Source organism: Myodes glareolus, chromosome 18, assembly GCF_982192425.1.
Source record: "Myodes glareolus chromosome 18, mMyoGla1.1, whole genome shotgun sequence".
In the NCBI taxonomy this organism is placed as follows: Eukaryota; Metazoa; Chordata; class Mammalia; order Rodentia; family Cricetidae; genus Myodes; species Myodes glareolus.
In genome coordinates, this window is record NC_142043.1 from 44,304,864 (window position 1) to 44,322,906 (window position 18,043).

At 40.1% G+C, this 18,043-nt stretch overlaps 1 protein-coding gene and 1 pseudogene across 1 annotated transcript; both read left to right on the forward strand.

Moving 5' to 3' along the window:
- The window catches only part of LOC148119134 (uncharacterized), a 79,256-nt pseudogene that overhangs the window by 42,483 nt on the left and 18,730 nt on the right, over window positions 1-18,043 (forward strand).
- Window positions 13,270-17,701, forward strand: LOC148119137 (zinc finger protein 431-like). The gene is made up of 3 exons (XM_087897870.1): window positions 13,270-13,344; window positions 17,307-17,433; window positions 17,637-17,701. The coding sequence occupies exons 1-3, from the start codon at window positions 13,270-13,272 to the stop codon at window positions 17,699-17,701; spliced, it is 267 nt and encodes an 88-aa protein (XP_087753996.1).

Here is an 18,043-nt window from a genome sequence, read left to right on the forward strand (position 1 = left end):
ATACTCATAACTGGAACAATTCATCAGGAGGAAGTCTCAATCCTGAATATCTACACCCCTAATATAAAAGCACCCACTTATGTAAAAGAAAAACTTTTAGAACTCAAGATAGTCATCCAACCACACACACTAATAGTAGGAGACCTCAACACACCTCTCTCACCAAAGGATAGGTCAAACAAACAGAAACTCAACAGAGAAATAAGAGAATTTCTAGAGGTAATGAATCAAATGGACTTAACAGATATCTATAGAACATTCCACCCAAATAGGAAAGAATATACCTTCTTCTCTGCAGCTCATGGAACCTTCTAGAAAATTGACCACATACTCGGTAACAAAGCAAACTTACACAGATAGAGAAAAATTTTAGTAACCACCTGTGTCTTGTCAGATCACCATGGTATAAAGTTAGAATTCAATAACAATTCGAACACCAGAAAGCCTACAAATGCGTGGAACTTGAAAAGTCAACTACTGAATCATCCCTGGGTCAAGCAAGAAATAAAGAAAAAAATTAAAGTCTTCCTTGAATTTAATGAAAATGAAGACACAACATACTCGAACCTATGGGACACAGTGAAAGCAGTGCTAAGAGGAAAGTTCATAGCACTAAGTGCCCATTTAAAGAAAATGGAGAAAGCACATATTGGAGTCTTAACAGCACACCGGAAAACTCTGGAAAAAAGAGAAGCAGACTCTCCCAGGAGGAGTAGAAGACTGGAAATAATCAAACTGAGGACTGAAATCAACAAAATAGAAACCCAGCAAACAATCCAAAAAATCAACGAAACAAAAAGTTGGTTCTTGGAGAAAATCAACAAGATTGACAAACCCCTAGACAAATTAATCAAAAGGCAGAGAGAGAACACTCAAATTAATAAGATCAGAAATGAAATGGGGGACATAACCACAAACACAGAGGAAATTCAGAGAATCATTAGATCTTACTATGAAAGTTTATATGCCACAAAGTTGGAAAATGTACAAGAAATGAATGGGTTTTTAGATAAATAGAATTTACCAAAGTTAAATCAAGACCAGGTGAACAATCTAAATAGACCTGTTAGTCGCGAAGAATTAGAAGCTGTTATCAAAAACCTCACAAACAAAAAAAGCCCAGGGCCAGATGGTTTCAATGCAGAATTCTACCAGAACTTCCAAGAAGAGCTGATACCTATACTCCCTAAGGTATTTCACAATATAAAAACAGAAGAGTCATTGCCAAACTCTTTTTATGAAGCTACAGTTACCCTGATACCAAAACCACATAAAGACAGAACCAAGAAAGAGAATTACAGGCCAATCTCACTCATGAACATTGACGCAAAAATTCTCAACAAAATCCTGGCAAACCAATTCCAATAACACATTAGAAAAATTATCCATTATGATCAAGTAGGCTTCATTCCAGAGATGCAGGGCTGGTTCAACATACACAAATCTATCAATGTAATCCATCATATAAATAAACTGAAAGAAAAAAACCATATGATCATTTCATTAGATGTTGAAAAAGCATTTGACAAAATCCAACATCCCTTTATGATAAAGGTGTTGAAGAGATTAGGGATACAAGGATCATACCTAAATAAAATAAAAGGTATTTACAGCAAGACAACAGCTAACATCAAACTGAACGGAGAGAAACTCAAAGCCATTCCATTGAAACCAGGAACAAGATAAGGCTGTCCACTCTCCCGATACCTCTTCAATATAGTGCTAGAAGTTCTAGCAATAGCAATACGACAACATAAGGGGATCAAGGGGATTCCAATTGGAAAAGAAGAAGTTAAACTCTCGTTATTTACAGACGATATGATAGTATACATGAGCGACCCCAAAAACTCTACCAAAGAACTACTACAGCTGATAAACACCTTTAGTAATGTGGCAGGATACAAGATCAACTCCAAAAAATCAGTTGCCCTCCTGTACACAAAGGATAAAGAAACAGGGAGGGAAATCAGAGAAACTTCACCTTTCACGATAGCCACAAATAGCATAAGATATCTTGGGATAACTCTGACCAAGGAAGTGAAAGACCTATTTGACAAGAACTTTAAGTCTTTGAAGAAAGAAATAGAGGAGAATACCAGAAAATGGAAAGATCTACCTTGCTCTTGGATTGGGAGGATCAACATAGTAAAAATGGCAATTCTACCAAAAGCAATCTATAGATTCAATGCAATCCCCATCAAAATCCCATCAAACTTCTTCACAGACCTTGAGAGAACAATAATCAAGTTTATATGGAAAAACAAAAAACCCAGGATAGACAAAAATCTTATATAATAAAGGAACTTCTGGAGGTATAACCATCCCTGACTTCAAACTCTATTACACAGCTACAGTATTGAAAACAGCTTGGTACTGGCATAAGAACAGAGAAGTCGACCTATAGAATCGAATAGAAGACCCAGATATTAACCCACAAACCTATGAACACTTGATTTTCGACAAGGGGGCTGAAGGTATGCAATGGGAGAAGGAAAGCATCTTTAACAAATGGTGCTGGCATAACTGGATGTCAACCTGTAGAAGAATGAAAGTAGATCCATATCTATCACCATGCACAAATATTGAGTCCAAATGGATTAAAGACATCAACTTTAATTGGACCACTTTGAACCACATAGAAGAAAAAGTAGGAAGTAGTCTACAAGATATAGGCACAGGAGGCCACTTCCTAAGTAGAACCCCAGTAGCACAGACAATAAGAGAATCAATGAATAAAAGGGACCTCCTGAAACTGAGAAGCTTCTGTAAAGCAAAGGACACCATCAGTAAGACAAAAAGGCTACCTTCTGACTGGGAGAAGATCTTCACCAAACCCTCATCAGATAAAGGTCTGATCTCCAAAATATACAAAGAACTCAAGAAACTAGACACTAAAACTCTAATTAATCCATTTAAAAAATGGGGTGCTGATCTGAACAGAGAATTCTCAACAGAAGAACTCCCAATGGGCAAAAGACACCTAAGTTCATGCTCAACATCCTTAGCGATCAGGGAAAGGCAAATCAAAACAACTACGAGATACCATTTTACACCGGTCAGATTAGCTAAAGTCAAAAACACCAATAATAGCCTATGCTGGAGAGGATGTGGAGAGAGGGGAACTCTCATCCATTGTTGGTGGGAATGCAAACTTGTGCAGCCACTGTGGAAATCAGTGTGGCGGTTTCTCAGGAAACTGGGAGTCAATCTCCCTCAAAACCCAGCAATTCCACTCTTGGGAATATACCCAAGAGATGCCCTATCATACCACAAAAGCATTTGTTCAACTATGTTCATAGCAGTACTATTTGTAATAGCATGAACCTGGAAACAACGTAGGTGCCCCTCTTTAGAACAATGGTTAAAGAAGGTGTGGAACATATATACACTAGAGTTTTACTCAGCGGTAAAAAACAATGGCATCTTGAATTTTGCATGCAAATGGATGGACATAGAAAATGCTTTACTGAGTGAGGTAAGCCAGACCCAAAAAGAGGAATATGGTATGTATTCACTCATAAGTGGATTCTAGCCATAGTTAAATGTCTTTGAGCCTATTATTCGAGATCCTAGAGAAGCTAAACAAGAAGGTGAACCTGAAGAAAATCATGTACTTGGAGGCTGGAGAGATGGCTCAGTGGTTAAGAGCATTGCCTGCTCTTCCAAAGGTCCTGAGTTCAATTCCCGGCAACCACATGGTGGTTCACAACCATCTGTAATGAGGTCTGGTGCCCTCTTCTGGTCTGCAGACATACACACAGAGTATTGTATACATAATAAATAAATAAATATTAAAAAAAAGAAAATCATGTACTTATCCTCCTGGAGATTGGAAATAGACAAGAGTCCCAGGTAACCTCGGGTGCATGGGGGGTTGGGTGGGAGGGTTGTTGGAAGGGGAGAGGGTTAGAGAGAAGGGAGTAGGGGAGGAATGAGGAAAAATCGGGGGACTGAGATGGGGGAGGGAGGAAGGATGGATATGGGATCAGGGAAGAATGTATCTCAACTAAGGGAGTCATTTTAGGGTTTGCAAGAGACTTGATTATAAATGGGATCCCATGTCCAAGGAGAGATCCCCAGATTGTTCTCTGGACAGAGGAGAGGGTGCCTGAACCGGCCTTGGCCTATAACCATGCTGATGAAGATTTTGCTTATCACCATAGATCCTTCATCCGGTAATGGATGGCGATACAGACGGAAACCCACTTTGGAGCACCAGACTGAGCCCCCCCATGGTCCAGATGAGGAGCAGAAGGAGGAAGAACATGAACAAAAAACTCAGGAGCGCGAGGGGTTCGATCACCCACTGATACAAGGGGACTAGTCTGATGAGAGTTTGCCAAGGCCAGTCGGACTGGGACTGAAGGAGCATGTGATCCAACCAGATTTTCTGAATGTGGCCGGATTCTCTGAATGTGGCTGGCCTGGAGCCTTTCTGAAAAGCCATTGACAATGACACTGGGACTTGTTTCCTCTGCATATACTGGATTTTTGTGATCCAGTCTGTTTGAATACTCACCTTCCTGGACCTGGAGGAAGAGGGGAGGAACTTGGACTTCCCATGGGGCTGGAAGCCCTGACTGCTCTTAGGGATGGAAAGGGTGGAGGAGGGGGAGGGGGGAGTGGGAGGGTGTTGGGAGGAGGGGCAGAAATGGAAACTTTCATAATTTAATAAACCTTGAAAAAAACTTAAGAATAAACAATTGACATAAGCTAGAGACATCAGAGAGGATGGAAATTAGTTGAGGAAATCCCTCTCTGAGGTACAGCTGCTATATATTTTCTCAATTAGTGATTAATGTGGGAGGGTCCAGTCCACTTAAATAGAACCCAGGACAACCATTTCAAGGATACTACCAATTGTCATATTTTTATACTAAAGCAGAGTGAGCAAGCTAGTAAGCAGCACCCTTCTATGACTCTACATCACCTACTGCCTCAAGGATCCTGTTCTGTTTGAGTTTCTGTCCTAAGTTCCATCAGAGATGAACAGCAGTAATGGACGTGTAAGATGAATAAACCCTTTCCTCCCCATTACTCATGTTGTTCGTGGTGTTTTGATAAAGGAATAGAAACCCTAACTATGATAAACACCTTAGTGAGAGAAAATATTTTAAGAAAGAGAACATAAAGGAAGCTATCTACACTGTTGCTTAAGGCAGGATTACCCTGAGCCCACAACCAAATGAGCACAGTAAATAAAGTCCAAACTCCTTTACCTCATTAACTTATTGAGAACAATATTAATGAGAGTCCTCGATACATCATTTCCGTTTCAGAATTCCACTCAAGACCTATTCATTGTTGCTGGCAATGAAGGCTGACTGAGAAGCCAAGGACAATGGCACTGGGTTTTGATTCTACTGCATGGACTGACTCTGTGTGAGCCTGGTTTGTTTGGATGCTCACCTTTATAGACTTGGATGGAGTGGATAGGACCTTGGACTTCCCACAGGTCAGGGAACCATGACTGCTCTTAGAACTAGAGAGTGAGGGGGAGGCAGGGAGGAGGAGGATAAAAGGAGGGGGGAGGATGTGGAAATTTTTAATAAATGAATAAATAAAAGATAAAATTACTAAGACAAACACACCAAAAAAGACCTATTCATTCACAGTCAAAATGGCCTCATTGTGGACCCAGAGGAGAATTCAAATTAAACAAATCAAACCTTAGCAGAGCAGGTAAGTAGACTGTGGGGATGGTACCACACTAATCACAGTGAGTAGGGAACCATTGTGGTATAATAACTACAGCTACAACTAGATAAAATTTTTCAGGAAACAAAGCAGTTCCATGTACAGAAATAAGATAAATTTTGTGTTGCTTTGGTCATAAGGAAGGAGTCTGAGGTTTTGTAAAAGTCACAAAGACAAACTGGATGGAGTTAAACAGTTCATAAAATACGGTCAAAGTACAGTAGAAGCATACATGGAAAGTTATAATCAAGTTGGTTATGTGTGGTATAACAATTAAGATATTTTAACAGAACAAAATAAAAGGGAAATAAAGGATTAAATTTTTGAAAACAGACATTTAGGTAATATTTGGTTAAGAAAGGGACAATAGATTCACAAATTCAACCCTAAAAGAAACAAAAAATTATAAATATAAATATAAATATAAACACCAAACAAAAATCGCAGAAAGCTAAACCGATTCATTGAGAATGAACATCTATATGTTGAGGTCCCATAGAATAGCGAACTCCAAATCTATCAGGACCACTGTTACATCCCAACTGTTGTGTAAGCATCTAACAGTGACTCCAATGTACAAAGAAATGGCACAGCTGCAGGTTGTGACCCTTATGGACCAGTATCTGCTATTATTTATAATGCCTCTTTGTAATTCACCACAAGAAACCAATCAATCTTGTCTTCTCAAATCCGAAAGTGTCTTGTTTTTCTAAGCTTTTATATGATACCAGAGCCCTGGTTATTTTTACATGACTGTAATCAAGTCCCAATTAAGAATCAATTCTAGTCAGGTGATGTTGGCACACGCCTTTAATCCCAGTACTCAGGAGGCAAAGGCAGGAGGAACTTTGTGAGTCCAGACATCTCTAGTCTACAAGAACTAATTCCTAGACAGACTCCAAAGATACGGAGATATCCTGTATCAAAACACGAACAATGAAACAAACAAACAATCAAAAGAATCAGTTCTAGGAAGGAACGGTTTTTCAGCACTCAGAATTTAAACAACATAGAAAGCCATGGTGCTGGAAATGTCTTGTTATGTGGCTGGTGACATTACATTAGAAATTATTCACCAATGGCTTACTTCCTATAAAGTTTTGCCTCTATGACTTCCAAAGCTTTCCAATCAGCACTAGCTAATTGTCACTTAGTGCTCAAAGACCTGAGATACTGCTAAGAACACCACTGTGGTAGCTTTAATGAGACAGGTCCCTACAGTATTGGGCATTTGAGCACCAGTTTTGGGCCCATTTGGGTAATTTCATGTGGTAGAGCCTTGTTGCCTTATTAGTCAGAGTTCTCTAAACAACATAGCACCATATACAACAGTAACATCAACCTCTCTCCCCCTTGTAACTTATGGGAATTACTTATAGGCTGCTGTCCAGGTAATCTGACAATGGCTGGCTATGAACTGAAACTTCAAAAATTTCAGGAGTTGCTCAGTCCAGAGTGCTTTCTCTCTTGACTGGTCTCCAGTATCTGCTGGAATCCCAAAGGAGTTGGCTCTTATTCCCATGAAAGAATGGAGATGCTAACAAGATGAGGGCCAGGGAGAAATAAGCAAAAGCCTCCACTCAGGTGTTTATATATTCTTCCAGCTCAAGGCGTGGCCAAAATTAAAGGTGTGTCTTCTGGCACCATAAACTGGATTAAAGGATTATCTTCCCACCAAATCCACTCTTCAAAGGAGTGTCTTTCTTTCGTTGAGATTCAGAACAAATCAATCAAAAATGATCTATTGCAGGTGTGCCCTCCTTTTCTGGATTGCTGTTCACTCCAGATGTAGTCAAGTTGGCAACCAAAAGTAACCATCTCAATGGCAGAATTCCTTCAGTGGCATTGACCTTGAGAGTAAGGAGCATAGCCTTCATCATTTGCTGTCTCTGCTTTCTGATTTAATTAGAGATGTTAGTGGTTAAGCTCCCCACTCAAGCTTTAGAAAACTGCAATGTCTCACACAACATGTTCTTCCTCCCAACCAGTCTTACAATGCAATTAGTCATTTGATTTTATCTTTTCTTTCCTTTCTTTCTTCCAGTTCTTTTTACCTCTTAGGCTTTTTGGCTCCTCAGATTTTTTAATTTTTGGTTTGGAGAGATTTTTTTGTGTAGCAGCTCTGGTTGTCTGGGAATTCAATTTTTAAGCCAGGTTAGCCTTGAACTCACAGTCAGATGTGGATGACACTGCCTGAAGAATGCTGGGATAAAGGTTGTAGTCACTACCATCTGACCTTTTTTGCTTTCTTATGGACGATAAATACCAGATCATCACTGGGACTCATTCCAGATAAACCGCTCTTGCCCACAGAAAGTGTGATTCTATTGTTGACAGGACTTTGGGGTAGTTTGAGAGTTGGGTGGTTTGAGAGTTGGGTGGTTGAGAGTTGGGTGTTTTCCAAATATGCAGTCCCGGGTCAGTGGGAAAAACAGCCCCCTTGGTGGAACCACCAGCTAGAAGGTTTTTGAGCCCAATAACCCTCTCCAACACAATCATCTGAATCAGACCAAATGAAAGTAAAATAAAAAAAAAAGGCCAGTGCATGAATGACAGCATTCCTGGGTGACCCACAAGGTCCTAAGAGTGTAGTTTGGAAACTAAGGCCTTCAAACTTTTAGCATTGTTGGACCTTAAGCCCCACCAAGGAGGAGGTTGACCCAAGAGACATTCTCAGTGTGGTTGATGCAATAGCAAGAGGAATATTTATTCTGCTGCCTTGGCAGAGATCCCTCAGGCTAGAGAGGAGAAGTTCCCCTGCTTTGTCTATTACAGGCCCTTTTACTTCTTTTACTATTACAAATTTTAACCTCCTACCCTCCTCCCTTTTTACTCTCCTTCTCCTCCCTTCCCCCTCCCTCTCCAATCCAAAGAGCAGTCAGGGTTCCCTGCCCTGTGGGAAGTACAAAGTCCTCCCCTTCCATTAGGTCTAGGAAGGTGAGCATCCAAACAGACTAGCTCCCCCAAAGCCAGTTCTTGCGGTAAAATCAAATCCCAGTCCCATTGTCCTTGGCTTCTCAGTCAGCCCCCATTGTCATCCATGTACAGAGTGTCAGGTTTAATCACCTGCTCCATCAGTCCCAGTCCAGCTGGCCTTGGTGAATTCCCATTAGATAAGCCCCACCTTCAAAATGGGTGGGTCCTGACTTCCTTGCTCCTGTTCTTTTTACTTCTGCTCCTCATTTGGACCTTGGGAGCTAAGTCCAGTGCTTCAATGTGAGTCTCTGTCGCTCTCTCCATCCATCACCAGATGAACGTTCTATGTTGATATGCAAGATATTCATCAGTGTGGCTATAGGATGGGGCCTGTTCATGCACCTTCTCCTCAGCTGCTCAAGGAACAAGCTGGGGACATCTCCTTGGACACCTGGGAACCCCTCTAGAGTTCAGTCTCTTGTCAACCCTAAAATGGCTCCCTTAATTAAGATCTATACTTCCCTGCTCCCATATGCACTCCTCCTCCATCCCAAATGTTCCTTTCCCCCAAGTTCTCCCCATCATCCCCTTCTCACTTCTCTCTCCCTATCTCCCCTTACCCCCACCCCACCCCCACCCCCTAGCTCTCAAATTTTGCCTGGCAATCTTGTCTACTTCAAATATCCAGGAGGATAACTACATGGTTTTCTTTGGGTTCACCTTCCTATTTTGCTTCTGTAGGATCATGAATTACAGGCTCAATGTCCTTTATTTATGGCTAGAATCCACTAATGGGTGAGTACATACCATATTCCTCTTTTTGGGTCTGGGTTATCTCACTCAGTAGAGGGTTTTCTATTTCCATCCATTTTTATGCAAAATTCGAGATATCATAGTTTTAACTGCTGAGTAGTACTTTAATGCATATATATTCCACACTTTCTTTACCCATTCTTCCATTGAGGGGCATCTAGGTTGTTTCCAGGTTCTGGCTATCACAAGCAATGCTGCTATGAACATACTTGAACAAATGCTTTTGTAATATGATAGGGCATCTCTTGGGTATATTCCCAGGAGTGGTAGTGCTGGATCCTGGGGTAGGTTGATCCCGAATTTCCTGTGGAACCGCTGCACTGATTTCCAAAGTGGTTGCACAAGTTTGCAAAAATACATATATAGATCCTCATGGAAATTTTAAGGAAACAAGATTGCCAGGCAAAAGTTCGGAGCATCGGGGTGGGGGCAGAGGTGGGGTGAGGATGGGGGAAGGGGTTAGGGGGAGAGAGAAGGGAGAAAAGAAAGACTGGAGAGAGCTTGGGGGAGTGAGAGGGTGGAGATGGAGGAAGGGGGGATATAGGAGCAGGGAAGAAGGTATCTACATTAAGGAAGCCATTTAAAAGTTCGCAAGAGACTTGGCTCTAGAGGGGATCCCAGGCATCCATAGGGATATTCACAACTAAGTCCTTGGGCAGCAGAGGAGAGGGTGTCCAAACTAGCTTTGCCCCACTATCACACCAATAATTTTCTCGAATATCTCCATAGAATCTTCATCTGGCAAGGGATGGAGATAGAGACAATAGACACTCATCAGAGCAATGGACTTAGTTCCCCATGTACAGTTGAAGAACAGAAAGAGGGAGAGGAAGAGCAAAGAAGTCAGCACCTCGAGGGGTTGGTCCACCCACTGAGACAGTATGCCTGAGCAAATGGGAACTAACCAAATCCAGCTGGACTGGGACTGAAGGAACATGGGATCAAAGTGGACCCTCTGAATGTGGCTGACAATTGGGGATGACTAAAAAGCCAATGGTAATGGCACTGGAATTTGTCTCTACTTCATGTACTTGCTTTTGGGGATTCTGGACTATTTGGAAGCATACCTTTTTATGCCTGGCTGTAGGGGGGAAGGCCATGGAATTCCCACAGGGCAGGGTTCCCAGCCCTCTATTAAGAAGGGAGGGAGAGAGAGGCAAGTGAGTGGGGTAGCGAAAGGGGAATGGGAAGAGGGGGAATGTTTAAATTATTTAACGGCAAAAAAAGAAATATATATCTATTTATTTTGTTGCTGTCCTTTTATCCTAAACTGCCTGATAATTTTCTACCCCCACTTACTACCCCACCTGCCTCTGAAGAGGTTAGCCCAAACTGCTATTGTTGGATTTGGTTGATATATATGGCTTCTTCCAGCAGAATTTGGAGAATGTGCTTGCAGTCTTGGCATACTAACCCTGATGACGTCTCGTAAAGTCTAAAATCTCAGAAGTACAAAAAAGTAATAGCTTTGCTGCTGTTTTCAAAGGACTAAACTGTCCAAAATTCATAAGATATGCTAGATGGTCTCACTGTAGCCCTGATCTATGACATGTTTTCCGTTGACATCTGTGCTTGAAATCCAGAGTGAGGAACCCAAAATCGGCTTCCATACCCTTTCATAGCATCTTAATCAGTGAAAAGTCAGCAGCAAAACCTTCCCATGAAGCTTTAGATGGAGGTGGAAATACTTATGAGCCTGCCTACCTTTACTCTGAGTGAATGGTTATTGAGGCAAAGTGTGAAGTCTCACAGCTAGGTAAGGTCTTTGGATGGAGAAGAAAATACTACTGTGGTTGGTTGCCTAAATAATATGTCATGTAGATTCATGTTAAATATTTGTGGAGTGCAATCCCTTGAGCTGTAACCAGTTCACTTGTTCAGTCTTTATTTCATCATTCCTCCTGAGTGCTGAAGATCATGCAAATGGCCAAAATTAATTTTTCTTTCTGTACTCTCAGGAAAAATTGAGCCGTTAGTCCACAGGGGCCACATGGGTTAGAGGAGAAACTCAGACTCTTCCAGCCCCTCTTTCAGTAGTTGTCCATCAATGAGAGGATGAGTACAAGTCGCTGCTTTAAGTACAGAGTGGTCATTTGACGCCTTCAGAAAATCTTTTCCACATTGCTCCTCCTTGCTGTAAAATGGAACATGTTTCAAGTTCATTGAGTGGGGACTCTATAACCTCCTTGAATAAGACAAGTGACTAATGGCCTTTATCCCCAGCCACTTGATCATCATTGAACTTCAAGGAAAAATAGATAGGTATTTCTGTGTTAGTCACTCTAAGCACAATAGAATACCCTCCAAGAATGATTATGAAATGTCCAAAATATCAGTTTTACACCATCTTGGAACCAGTAACTACTGTTTAATACTTCAGAAACCAGATGTAACGCCATAAATTTTCATTTAGCATGCAATACAGTCTCAAAATACTTGATATATGAATTTGTGAACCTGAATAGAATATATTGTCTCTATATATCATCCTTTATGTACCTTGAGCCATTTACTTAAACATTCATAACTGTCCAGTCATAGAAATAGATCATTTATTGGCCTTAAGATAATGCTGAGCAACAGATAAGCACAAGAAAGCTAAATAGAAACTATATATAAAATAATACAATAAATACTTTCTTGAAACAATGAGGTCAACTAAACCTTAGAGCAAACAGTAGAATACACAGCATTGCTGCTCTAACTATCCTTTTGGATTTCTAAGGGAGTATGTAGGCATTCTAAGACACAGCAAAGTTTTAACAAAACATCATTAAATTGTTGTGTACAGCATCGAATACAACACATCTAAGAAATCGCTTTTAAAGCTATGATGCTCCAGCTTACTATAGAAAGATCTGTACACAGAGGGTCTCTCTATCCTCTCCATCAATATGCATCCCATTTGCTGATTTTACCATGGGAAAGTGACCATTAACAGTGTACACAAAATGTAAATAAACCTTTACATTTAAGCATCTTAATTTTATTCAGGCCTGTTTGTCATACTATTAGCCTTTGGGATGTTTTAGAGGCATCCCTCCCTCAGGTTAATCCTATCCTGTGTCATTTAATATTTTCTAAGAGTTATTAAATCCTATATACCAGCAGTTCTGTTCTTATACATTACAGATCAGCATGGGAGTTCTACCCAGATTGTGAGGCGCAGCTCACAGCCTCAACAAATATCTCCAAATTAATTTTATACCTAAATATCAAATGAAAATTGAATTATTTCTAGATGACACTTGAGCAACTAGGCTTCACCAAAAACTGTAATCTGCTTAGGCCTCGTGGTGTTTCTCTGAGACCATGCTATATCGAGGGAAAATAGATCTCCTTTGAAATCAAGAATATGCTTGAAAGCGCTAGTAATGTCTTGCAACCATGGCCTTTAGAAAAGAAAGGTTTGCTTCAGGTCCTGAAAATGCAACATTTTACTGGGAATGCCACTGCAGACTTAATTTCATTATAATCTCGAATCACCATGTGTTTGTTTAGTGAAGCATTGCTTGAAAATCCTCCTTCTGATTTTGAATACTTCCTTTTAGAACAGAAACTACTGGTTTACATTAACAAGAGACTTGAGGACATCATCTCAAATCTTCCAGGAACTCTGAGCTAGGGGTGTGATTAGAAAGGAAGCTCCACCTGAGAACCACTGTGCCCTGTTCCTTATGCTCAGTATGTATGTCACTCAAGCAACAATAGCCAATCAGAGCCTTCGGCCGACCTGCCACTCAGATGGGAGGGCTCTTCCGGTTTCCAGGTTTGTGTATGCTCTTATGCAATTCAGAAGTTGGGCCATATTCTGCTGCACTGTGGGCTCCATGTGCAGAGCACATGGCTGAGGTCTGCACCCAGGCCATGGTGAGATATGGGCAACGGTCCTCGGATAAGGAAAAGCGGCAGGCCATGGTGAGAGATGTGCCACTGTCTCCAGACTGGTTGGAGCAGCTGGCTTAAATACAGGAACCCATGTGATGGGTCCTCCCTTGTTTGGGTGAGAGCTAATGGGAAGTTGCTGAGCTTGAATATTTCTGCTTGAATCTCCATGGTTTCTGTGAGATCCTTGTGTTTCCCTAGGCTAGGAGAGCAGGCTTGGAATTATTTAGCTCTGCTATCTGCATCTGCATGGAGCACTGGGAGTGGAATCGTGTTTAGAAAGGCCCTTCTTGTTGACTTTACTGTGCAATGTTGGTGCCTGTAGTGCTTGTGTTGTGCTATAGAACGAAGATTTACCAAAGGAAGAGAAGCCTGGTCTTTCTAGTCTCTTCCAGAATTTCTGCACTAGTAAAATTGAACATTTAAGTTTATGATCCATCAGGAGTTGATTGTTTGGAGTTTGTAAATGATACCCCCGATGTAGAGCAGCTTCCCTGTGTTAACCAATACAGAAGATTAGAACGGTGGCTGATAGAATTGATCATGTGTAAGGATCTAACAAATCTTAAAGTGGCATCAAGTCACATAAAGTAGAATTTAGCTAAGGGAGTACTGCCTCCCAAATACACTAAGATAAGTAGTAGGAAAACCATGCCTGTTAGAGATTATTAAGATAAAACGTAAATATCACCTATAGAGCTTTCATCTAGCAACCAATGGAGGGAGAGGCAGAGACCCACATCAAAGCTGTGGACTTAGCACCCAAAGTCTAATTGAATTTGAGAGGAATGAGAATTAGAACGATGGGTTCACTCACTGAAATATCTTGCATGAGCTGATGGGAGCTCACCAACTCCAAAGCAACAGGGAACGAAGAAACATAGGATGAAACTAGTCCCTCTGAATGTGGTTGACAGTTGTTAAGACAGACAGAGGAGCTCCTGGCAGTGGCACCAGGACTTATCCCTACTTCATGTGTTGGATTTTGGGGTTCTTATTGTCTTGGGATGTATACCTTGCACAGCCAATATTCAATAGGAAAGGCCTTGGAACTTTCCACTAGGCAATATGCCCTACCCTCTGAGGATTAGATGAGGGTTGAGTGGAAGGATGCATGGAGGGAATGGGAGGAGTGGAGGGAGTAGGAACTTGGATTAGTTTTTTTAAAAAAATTCTAATAAATTTAAAAAGGATAAAATGTAAGTGATTGTTCACCAGCATTAATCAGCCATTAATGCACATTCCCATGAAAAAATAAGAAAAAAAATTTGCCTATGTGGACCAAAGCCATCCCTTCTCCATACAAAAGATCAGGCTTCCAGTACGCTGCTCAAGCGGCCATTATATGGTCACAATCAACATTAAGTGTCAATGTGCCATAAAATATATTAATTCTTGAACCACTTCGTGTTAAACCTGTTTGAGAAGTAGTTTTGTGTTAAGGTCTTCAGTGTTCACTAAGATAGATTTGAACCCTGTCTGTAGACCCACAGGGCATTGTCTTTGCTATCCCCCTGACTAACCATCCCAAATTTTGGGATTACACCATTGACACACCACAGAGTTCTAAAATTACCAGTTGAGGTCACATCATGGACTGTCCATTGCAGGACCAAAAAAAAGAGGATTTGTATGTGGAGCCTGACTCTCCCTTCAGACCAGAAGAGGAAGGGCAGTGTCCTGTGTACATAACAATGAAAAACAGACTACACAATACCTAGATCACAGAGCTCTAGATCAAGAGAAGGACATGATGGGCTATGGCTAGGGACTGTCTGTGTAATTTCCCAGCATGTATTAATTCCTTCCATGTGAATAATGACAGGTTTTATTGGTTGGCTTACAATATTGGGATAGTACCTTTAACCACTGAGTATTAGATTTCAAGTAGCAGACTCTCCTATGCTGATGTGTGCTATCCTGGCTGACACAGTTAAGTCTGCTGAGAGGATTGAGACACAGGCCATTGGCTGTCACTCTTTGTCAGCTTTCAGGAACTCAGCAGCTAAAATTTTACATGGGACAAAGTCATGTAGTTATACAGACAATGTTCTGGGCTTTGCTCAATAAGGAAAGTTCCTCCTCTTTTTCAAATTGAGTTTAGCTAAGTGCTCTTACAATACTTTTTATCTTTTTAACAAGTCAATTGTGGCATAATTATTTAAATTTCATTTTAACTCTATTACTGCTCTAAACTGTATTGTTTCTATTTTATAACCTTTTCCTTTCACTAATAATTTTATTATAAAATATCACATGTACTCACTCATAATTGGCTTTTAGATACAATTAGAAAACATTGTTGAATATATAACTAAAAGTGGTATTACTGCTCAATCGTGCCACAAAGACATGCGCTCAACTATGTTATAGCAACATTGTTTGATTGTTACAGACAGAACCTGGAAACAATGTCCCTCAGCTGAAGAATAGATTTTAAAAAATGTGGTACATTTAAACAATGGAGTACTACACAGCAGAAAAAAATGACATCTTAATTTGGCAGAAAAATGGATGGAGCTAGAAAACATCATTATGAGTGAGGTAGTCCAGATCCAGAAGAACAATTATGACATGTACTCACTCATAAGTGGTTTTTAAACATAAAATAAAGAAAACCAGACCACAAATCACTACCTCAGAGAACCTAGACAACAATGAGGACCCAAAGAGACATGTACATAGATGTAATCTACATGGGTACTAGAAAAAGAAGAGATCTCCTGAATAAATTGGGATCATGGGAAACTTGGGAGACTGTTGAAGGGGAGGAAAAAGGCAGGGAGAGGGGCAGAGAAAAATGTAGAGCTCAATAACAATCAATTAGAAAAACGACCCACAATCCCAGAAAACGTAGACAACAACAAGGAGCCTAAGAGAGACACACATGGATCTTATCTACATGACAATTAGAAAAGAAAAGATCAATCTGCTGAAAAAGTTGGTAGCTTGGGGACCATGGGAGTTTGAGAAGGGGAGTGCAGAAAAAAATATATAGCTTTATTAAAAAAAATAAAACACACACAAAAGAATTTTATCTTATTTTTATTAAGAACAAATTTATATATTTATACATTCATATCATTTTAGAGTAGTGATTCTTACAATATAGGTCATAAACCTAGAGGCTCAAAAATTCTATACAAGGCTTCACCTATGCCCATCAGAAAACACATCCGTTTATTATACAACCTATAACTATAGCAGACTTACACTTCTGTTTTGTAGAGACAATCAGCACTTGGTTGTTACAGAAGGCAGTTGTATGATGAAACAGAGAAAGGACATTTCTAGGTGTTTAGCTTCATTGAAGAGAAGGCTCAACCTCAGAATAAGATGCCTAGGAAGGCATCCTCAATTCCTTCAGTATATGGCAGGAATAGAGAAAGAGATTCTTTGTCCAAGGAAACAACTTCATTCTGAATCTGCTGCAACTCTGTTCCAAGCATGGCATGGGCCATTACAATGTAGACTCAGAATTTGGGTGAATTTTTGAGGTTCTATTGGTAAAGTATACAAAAAGATGCAACATTACAGGTCATGGATTCTTAGTGTGTGATTTCACTTCAGTTATGTAATAGACATCTGTGTTTGACAAAAATACATATTTAGACCTTTCTCCCTTCAAAATATCAATCTAACACAAAGAAAGAAAGATAGGCTTGCTTTTGCCTTCTAAGTGCTGGTATTAAAGGCATGAGTGAATACCTATTATAGCCTATTATATTTTGTTTTTAGATATACGTCAAACAATTTCACTGATGTTTACTGGGGACTGCACCTCTTTTGCAAGATGAATCACATTTAAAGGTTGAAGAAATGACAGAGGTGAACTTTCTATTCAGTTTCATTCTGTAGTGATGTGCTGATGGCATAATAAAGTCCCTGTCATGAAAAATATTCAAGAAGCACCAGAATTAGAAGATCATACTGTATGCATTTACAATGTTGTAGGTATCACACCTTTTGTTTTCCACATGTATGGGATATTTTAGAATACAGTGACCTATGATGATGTGCATGTGAACTTCACTAAGGAAGAGTGGGCTTTGCTGGACCCTTCTCAGAAGAATCTCTACAAGGATGTGATGCTGGAGATATTCAGGAACTTCACTGCTATTGGTAAGATGGTGAAATTTATGCACATTTTAAAATAAGGGGACAAGGGTTTTCTGGTTATTGAGGGTCTTATGTAATGTGAATTGAGAAAGAGAAAGAGTATGGTGAATAAATCATTCATGGTGCTAAGGTTCATTGAAGATGATAACTTAAATTTTGCACAATTTCCCCATCACATATCACATATTTTCTGATATTATTTTTCAGATACACTTGGGAAGATCAACATATTGAAGAGCATTCTCAAAGTTCTAGAGAACATGGAAGGTAAATTGAATAAGCAAGAATATTTAAGTGTGTGTCTGAGAAAAGCTAAATGTTCCCTGGATTTTTAAAAGAAATGCTGTTATGTAAATAAGCACAGCCTAAACTGGATTGATGATTATTAAATTCTCAAAAAGCCATACACCTCAATGTAAGTTACGAAAGTAGTGTTTGCAAGGTAGTAAGAAAGAAGACAAGGAAAGTTATCAGCATCTGAATCACAACTGAGTGTGAGCTATGCTGTAGAACTGCCAATCTGTTTAGTTTCATACCACTCATATTACAGTAGTTGTTCAGTTTGAACAGGTGATAAGCATAGGTCCCAAATCTTCTACTAAACAAGCAGTCC

What these genes read in the sequence shown, in the direction of transcription:
- LOC148119137 (XM_087897870.1), top strand. Translation starts at nt 13,270, where the DNA reads ATGGCTGAGGTCTGCACCCAGGCCATGGTGAGATATGGGCAACGGTCC. An exon ending in AGGAAAAGCGGCAGGCCATG is followed by an intron (nt 13,345 to 17,306) that starts GTGAGAGATGTG and finishes GGGATATTTTAG; the next exon opens with AATACAGTGACCTATGATGA. An exon ending in CAGGAACTTCACTGCTATTG is followed by an intron (nt 17,434 to 17,636) that starts GTAAGATGGTGA and finishes TATTATTTTTCA; the next exon opens with GATACACTTGGGAAGATCAA.